Source organism: Pseudophryne corroboree, chromosome 11, assembly GCF_028390025.1.
Source record: "Pseudophryne corroboree isolate aPseCor3 chromosome 11, aPseCor3.hap2, whole genome shotgun sequence".
Lineage (NCBI taxonomy): Eukaryota > Metazoa > Chordata > Amphibia > Anura > Myobatrachidae > Pseudophryne > Pseudophryne corroboree.
Window position 1 is genome coordinate 150351166 of NC_086454.1, and position 8150 is coordinate 150359315.

Below are 8150 nucleotides of genomic sequence, written 5' to 3' on the forward strand. Positions count from 1 at the left end.
GTTTGGGAATATGTATCTATATAGAAAAGGTGTATAAATTGTAGGGCAAATATCACCTGTCACACCCACACTATGTAGACAAAATTGATTGGACACCAAGCATCTACCAACCCCCACGCGCAAGCGGATGGTTTGCTTCTGCAGCAGACACGTGTTTGTAAAGGTATAAAACGGGTAGATAGGCACTAAGTAGATCATTTGATAATGGAATGGCGCTAACAGGGGGGCAGATGTATTATCCTGGAGAAGGGATGAAGAATGATAAAGCAGTGATAAGTGCAAGGTGCTAACGCACCAGCCAGTCATTACGCATTTGAAAAATGAGAGTTAGGAGCTGACTAGCTGGTGTGTTATCACCTTGCACTTATCACTGCTTAATCACTTCTTTATCCCTTATCCAGGCTTAATACATCTGCCCCTGAGTTTGAAAAGGGGATCACCGTAGGCTGTGCAATGTCATGTTTCAAGGGTGAGACTGGACTGGTATACAGAAAATTCAGTAACCCGGATGGACTGGTCCAGATCTTAATCTCTGGGACGAATTGGAGCGATGGGTGCGTTGTAGGCCGACTCAACCTTCTTAAGTGTCGCAGTTGGTCACTGTACTTAAGACAGATTGCCAAAACATACTGCCTGCTGTTGTCCAGGAACTTGTGGACAGTTTGCCAAGAAGGGTGTCTGCAATAATCATTGTACTGTTTGCTAAAAGAAAGGTTTGTGATTTTGCATCGGTCTTAGCAAATTAAGTATATAATATATATAATATAATTCAGACCAGTTTTAACTGTTTAAAGAGAAATTCTCTAATGACAAATCTGGTGGTGCACCCAGAGTCAGACAGGAGACCAGAACAAATTAATTACAAAAGACTCTTGTGTGGGTGCACTCTTATGTATGTTTATGTAAACATGATAAGTATTAAAATATAATGTTTATTCTAAGTAGTTAAGATAAGTTTAGTATCCACTAATCCACCTAAGGATCAACATACAAGAAAACATAAAACACAAAACAAAAGAAGGAAACCACATTGGAAAGTTATGTAATATATGTTCTGGTAGGTCTATAGACCTACCAGAACATATTTTACATAACTTTCCAATGTGATCTATTAGCGGTCAGTGTCCAATCACTTTTGTCTACATAGTGTATTTATTATTAAAGATGCAGAACTGTATTTTAACATGGAAAGTATGAATGGTATAGTGGTTAGCACAGTACTGAGGTCATGAGTTCAGTTTCCAGCCATGGCCCATCTGTGTAGAGTTTGTATGTTCCCCAATGGGTTTCCTCTGGCAAGCGACTACTACACTACAAGCAAAGTAAGGGAAGAGAGCGCAGTTTGTGTGAAAGGGAAAGGACAGGTCCGATACGTGTTTCCTACGACATTCATCGTTGCGCTTTATCTGCAACTTTATATTAATTCCTTGGCAAAAGACTGTATGTCTGTATTTTTGCCATCTTGTATGTATATAGACAGCTTCTGCCTAGTGGGATGACCAGGGGCTGCATCCTGCATCTGACTCACAACCATGCCCATTAGCTTCTTGCAGTAGGGTCCTGGCAAAGATCACTCACTTGTTAGAAACCACCCCAAACCCTTCCCACATAAGCCACTGTCAGCTGCTTGGAGTACAGGTATTGCCCACCCACTGTCAGCTTCTTGGGAGTACAGGTATTGCCCACCCACTGTCAGCTGCTTGGGAGTACAGGTATTGCCCACCCACTGTCAGCTGCTTGGAGTACAATGATTGCCCACCCACTATCTGCTACTTGGAGTACAGTGATTGCCCACCCACTGTCTGTTGCTTGGAGTACAATGATTGCCCACCCACTGTCAGTTGCTTGACGTACAGTGATTGCCACCCACTGTCAGTTGCTTGGAGTACAATGATTGCCCACCCACTGTCTGTTGCTTGGAGTACAGTGATTGCCCACCCACTGTCTGTTGCCTGGAGTACAGTGATTGCCCACCCACTGTCTGTTGCTTGGAGTACAGTGATTGCCCACCCACTGTCTGTTGCCTGGAGTACAGTGATTGCCCACCCACTGTCAGCTGCTTGCAGTACAGTGATTGCCCACCCACTTTCAGCTGCTTGGAATACAGGTATTGCCCACCAACTGTCAGGTGCTAGGAGTACAGGTATTGCCCACCCACTGTTAGCTGCTTGGAGTACAGTGATTGCCCACCCACTGAGAGTTGCTTGGAGTACAGTGATTGGCCATCCACTGTCAGCTGCTTGGAGTAGTGTTTGCCCACCCACAAGCAGCTGCAGTACCACTTTAAAAATGTCTTCCTGACATTCCTTCCTCTCCAGTTCTCCCTTTCTCTTCTATACAGTAGTTCTCCCTTTCTATCTATAAATGACTGCATTCTCCAAGTAAAGTCTATGTAATCAAACTGAAAATTGCTGTCATTGATAGAAGCCTTTTTCATATACTGTATCTATGTTAAGGTGTGTACACACGGTGCGATATACACTTAACTTTTCTTACGATTTTGACTATATAGTCAAAATCATAAGGAAAGTTAGTGCATATTGCACCGTGTGTACACAGCTTGCGATGCTGATGCGCGGTCCCGTGGGATCGACATCGCAAGAACAAATAGACTGTGTAGGCAAGTCAATTTTGACTATCTCGTGTAAGAGATAGTCAAAATTGTCACTTAGACAAAATCGGCATCGCAAGCACAGTCATCTTTGCTTGCGATACCGACCACCGTCCATGTCGCATAGTGAGAATCGGGCATAGCCCGAATCTCACCTTGTGTATGGACCTTTAGACTCCTGAGTCCCACAGTGAGTTTCCAACTCCGGGGACTATTCCTGCATCACTGTAGCACCCCATGCAGGTAGCTGTGCCATATGAATTTACCATAATGTGTTTAAGCAGGTGTGACAAGCTAACTGAAAACAAAGTTGCTTACTGTTTTAAATACATCAACAGTAAAAGATTAAAGAGAGTGACTATAGGCCCGTTAAAAGGCAAGTTGGACGTCCTAATCAAAGACAACATTGACATAGCGGAAAAATTAAACAGGACTAGATGGCTGGATTGATGTATAACTTCAGCAATGAGAATGTCCCACTGCTAAGTGCTTATTTGAGTGAGGAAGTAGTCTGTGAGCGATTTAAAAAAAATTAAGATTAATAAATCACCTGGTCCCGACGGAATTCACCCAAGGGTTCTCATGGAACTTCACTTCAAATTAGCAAGACCCTTATATTTGATTTTCATTGACTCACTTACATCAGTCATGGTTCCCAAAGACTGGTGTATAGCGAAAGTAGTGCCAATTTTTAAAAAGGGAAGTAAATCTGAACCGGGTAATTGCAGACCAGTAAGTCTTACATCTATAGTGGGGAAAGTACTGGAAGGTATTTTAAGTGATAGAATACAGGAGATCCTTGAAACCAATAAGGTCATTAATATGAACCAACATGGATTTGTGAAGGATAGATCACGTGAAACTAACCTAATAGGCTTTTATGAAACCGTAAGTGCAAACCTAGATTAGGGTAAAGAGGTGGATGTCATCTTTTTAGACCTTGCTAAAGCTTTCGATACAGTCCCTCACATGAGACTTATCTACAAGTTAAGAGAACTTGGGCTCGGGAGCACATTATGCACTTGGGTGAGTAATTGGTTGGATAAAAGGGAGCAGCAAGTGGTGGTAAACGGAACTTTTTCAAAATGGACTGAGGTACTCAGTGGTGTGCCACAAGGGTCTGTACTTGGACCACTATTGTTCAACATTTTAATTAATGATCTAGAAGTAGGTCTAAAGAGCACAGTGTAAATTTTTGTAGACGATACCAAACTGTGTAAGGTTATAAATTCAGTGGAGGATGCTGGTTCTCTTCAGAACGACTTATGCAAACTGGAAGCATGGGCTTCAAAATGGAGGATGAGGTTCAATATAGACAAATGTAAGGTAATACATTTCGGTAGCAAGAATAAGAACACTACCTACATACTAATTGGGGAGAAACTAGGGGATTATGTACTGGAAAAAGACTGAGGTGTTCATATAGATAACAAACTTTACAGTAGTACCCAAAGTAGGAATGCAGCAAAAAAGGCAAACAAGGTATTAGCATGCATTAAGCGGGGGGGAATTGGTACAAGGGCTTAGAGTAGGGGTGGGCAAAATACGGCCCGCAAACCGATCCTGCCCGGCCCACTGCCTCCCACCAGCGAGTAATGACAAGCGGCCCGACCGGCTGAGCTGCTTGTCATTGCTGTGCACTGCAGTACCTCCTAGCTACCGGCGGCGCCTCTCTCCCCTGCTGCGTTGTAGCAGCCTCCTCCCGTCCACAGGGACAACGGCTGTGTTCAGCCGAAAAGGGGGCGGAGCTATGTGTCGGTGGGGTGGGGGGGGGGGGGGGCGCTACACGGGACCTCAGGGGGCGGGGCTACACGGGACAAGAGGCAAACTGCTACGGATCCATCCTTCCTGCCACTGCCAGCCAGATCAGTAAGTAAATGGGAAAAGTGAAAGAAAGTGTGTGTGTGTGATAGTGTGTGTATATTTGTGTGTGCGGGCAGTGGCGTCAGACTTTTTTTAGGTTGCGGGGAGAGAACTTTAGCTCTCGCTGTACCATCCCCTCCTGTGTTCTGTCACCTTGTCACCCCTGTGTTCTGTCACGTGTCACCCCCCCATGTTCTGTCACCATGTCATCCCCGTGTTCTGTCACAGTGTCACCCCCCCCGTGTTCCGTCACTGTCCCCCCCCCGTGTTCTGTCACTGTGTCACACCCCCCGTGTTCTGTGTCACTATAACCCCCCTCCCCGTGTTCTGTCACTGTGTCACCCCCTTGTGTTCTGTCACTGCGTCACCCCCGCCGTGTTCTGTCACTGTCAACCCCACCGTGTTCTGTCACCGTGTCGCCCAGAGGCATCACCACACCCGGAGCACACTCTGTACTATTACACCCCCCCCCCCTGCTCGGGCCGCGTGGCGCCCGAAAAGTGGGTGTGACCTAATTTAGAAGGGGCGTGGCCTGGTGGGTCTTTTCTCTTTCGCTCCGGGGGCATGTCCAGCTTCCCCAAAGATGCTGGCTGACCCCGGAGACTGGACTGTGTGTGTGCCGGCTCTTATCTGTGACAGGAGCCGAGTGCTGCAGGAGATTATCTCACTGCAGCACTCGGCTCCTGTCACAGCAGAAGAGCTGGCACTTTGGTGTCACCCCGTCCAAAGGGGACACCCGAGTGCCGGTCGCACCCCCGCACCCGCCTTCTGACACCACTGGTGTCACCCCCCATGTTCTGTAACTGTGTCACCCCCACCGTGTTCTGTCACTGTGTCACCCCCCCCCCCCCCCCCGTGTTCTGTCACTGTGTCACCTCCTCCATGTTCTGTCACTGTGTCACCCCCCCCCGTGTTCTATCACTGTGTCACACCTTTCCCCAGGGGCTATAAGACACTGGATAATTTGCTTGCTGCGCAATAATTATCCTAAATAAAATGTTAATGTGTAAAAGGGGGCTCTACCTGCTGTAATGTGTAAAAGGGGGCTCTACCTGCCGTAATGTGTGTAAAAGGGGCTCTACCTGGTGTAATGTGTGTAAGTGGCGCTGTGTGGCGCAATTTGAATAATGGAGACTATTGTGCAGCCTTATATGAATCTGTATTATTTGTTGCCCTCACCCGTTCCACATGAAGCCACGTCCCTATATTTTTGGCAAGTGGGGGGAGCTGCTATTTTGTTTGTGGCCCTCGGATACTGACAGGAAATGTGAAGTGGCCCCTCAGCTGAAATAATTGCCCACCCCTGGCTTAGAGTGTTATACTCCCATTATATAAATCACTAGTAAGGCCACATCTCGAACATTGTGCATAATTATGGGCACCATACTACAAAAAGAATATCCTGGAACTAGAAAGTTTCAGAGACAGGCGACCAAATTGATTAAGGGGATAGAGAAGCTAGAATATGAGGAAAGGTTTGCTAGGCTAGGCATGTTTACACTGGAAAAAGGAGATTAAAGGGGACATGATTAACATTTACAAATATATAAGGGGTCAATACACAGAGCTAGCGGGGTATTTGTTTTTGGTAAGATAATCAAAAAGGACACGTGGACTCCCGCTTAGATTAGAGGATAGGAGATTTCGCACACAGACGGAAAGTTTTCTTCACAGTAAGGACAATATGTATTTGGAATTTCATGCCTGAGAAAGTAGTAATGGAGGACTCGGTCATTACTTTTAAGAATTTGCTAGATAAATTCCAAATGGATAAGGATATACAGGGTTATGGTTAATAGATCATGTACTATAGTAAAAACCAAAAACCAAATGAGTACTTTAGTTTCCGGCCAAACATTCACCACAGGTAAATTTAGTCTTAAAAATATTTTAGTGTAGGAGATCACTAACAGGTTGAACTCGATGGACAAATTGTCTTTTTTCAACCTCAGAAACTGTTACTATGTTACTGTACATGATAACATAAGAATAAAACATTTGTGTTGTGGCCAGAGGTGGCCTGTTCTCCTATACAGGTGGTCTTTATTAGTATCGCTTTCCTTTGTAGTTAGAAGAAGCACAGAACAAGCGTCTGGAGAAGTTGCTGGCTGCTCACCAGGATACTCTGCAGAGGATAAAGGACGAGGAGCCAAAGGTCAGTGTCAGAAACTAGTGACACCTTTTTTTTCTTGGGGCCTAATTCAGTGAGACGCTATGCTGATAGTCATGCAAGCAGCTGATGTTTATCTTCTGCAGATGCATCAGGATTCACACAGAGCATGCCTCCTGATTGTTACTGCATAGAGACGCAGAACAGACATGGATGCCAGGTCTGTGGAATTCAGTGGTTGTTTCACGGAGGTAACCGGAGTAGATAAGTGGATGTAGGCGCATTGTGGGAGTGTTGTTGTGTGTGGCTGTGTACAAAGACACACAGCCGCTCACACAGGAGATCACATGGAGAAACTGCATCTGCCATAGGGCTTGTGTAAGTTTCCATGGTGCATCTAAAGCTACTCTAAGATGGAAATACATTGTCTCAAGATGCTGCAAGTGTGCGTCCCAGTATTAATAAAATCGGCATCTGCATGTGACTGAATCAGACCCATAGACTTATATTTTCCAGATTCGAAGCCCGCATCAATCAATACCCAGTTCTGTCTGTTTCACGTTACTACTACCCATGTCAATTTTTTTCCTTTTCTAGCTGATGACTCAGTTGGAAGAGGAATGCCAAGCAGAGTTTCGTCAGCTCCCCCAGGAAGTACGACGGTACCTGCAAGAGGAAGGATGCACTTGGGGTGGAGGCAGTTCAGGGCCTCCATCATCCACACACAGCACGCCATCATCTATCACACGGGGCTGGGGATCACAGCTTGATGAAGGGGATCGTTTACAAACACCAGAGGACTCAAGTGATGAAGCCACTCGACTCTGACCCCCAAAAATCAAGAACTTATATTTTTAATATATATAAATATTCAAAAGATCACCCCTTTCAAAAAGAGAAGGATTCATAGCCACTGATATAGTATCCTCGAAATGTATTATGAAACCTGCTATTTTGATATCAAACAAAAATCAGAGGACACCAAAGTGATGAACTTCCTCCTGGGATGAATAAACTGTATAGTCACTAAGGAGAAGGAGATGATGCCATATTCCCAAGAATGACACTGCTTGTGCAACACTATGTATGAGAGGCATTGTGCGTGTGTTATGTGTTGTATGCAAAAGTGGAGCGTGTGTGTGTGTCACAGGATTCTCCCATTTTATGTATTTTTTACACACATTTTATTTCTCCAATAAAATGGGCAGAAATCGTGAGCTGCTTATTATCGTTTGTGTTACTGTGGATGCACGGTACCTACAGTCAGGTCCATAAATATTGGGACGTCGACACAATTCTCATATTTTGGGCTCTATACACGACCACAATGGATTGGAAATGAAACAAACAAGATGTGCTTTAACTGCAGACTTTCCGCTTTAATTTGAGGGTATTTACATCCAAATCAGGTGACCGGTGTAGGAATTACAACGGTTTCTATATGTGCCTCCCACTTTTTAAGGGACCAAAAGTAATGGGACAATCGAATCAAAAGCTTTTTCATGGACAGGAGTGGGCTATTCCCTCGTTATTTCATCACCATTTAAGCAGGTAAAAGGTCTGGAG

General features: G+C 44.9%; 1 protein-coding gene across 3 annotated transcripts in view; it reads left to right on the top strand.

Moving 5' to 3' along the window:
- Nucleotides 1-7801, top strand: part of PLCB3 (phospholipase C beta 3) — a 403369-nt gene extending 395568 nt beyond the window's left edge. For all 3 annotated transcript variants that reach the window (XM_063944960.1, XM_063944959.1, XM_063944961.1), the window contains 2 exons: nt 6543-6629; nt 7182-7801. In XM_063944960.1, the coding sequence (XP_063801030.1) occupies nt 6543-6629; nt 7182-7412 (318 nt within the window). In that variant the 3' untranslated portion in view covers nt 7413-7801. The remainder of the gene's footprint in view (nt 1-6542; nt 6630-7181) is intronic.
- Nucleotides 7802-8150: the final 349 nt, after the last annotated feature.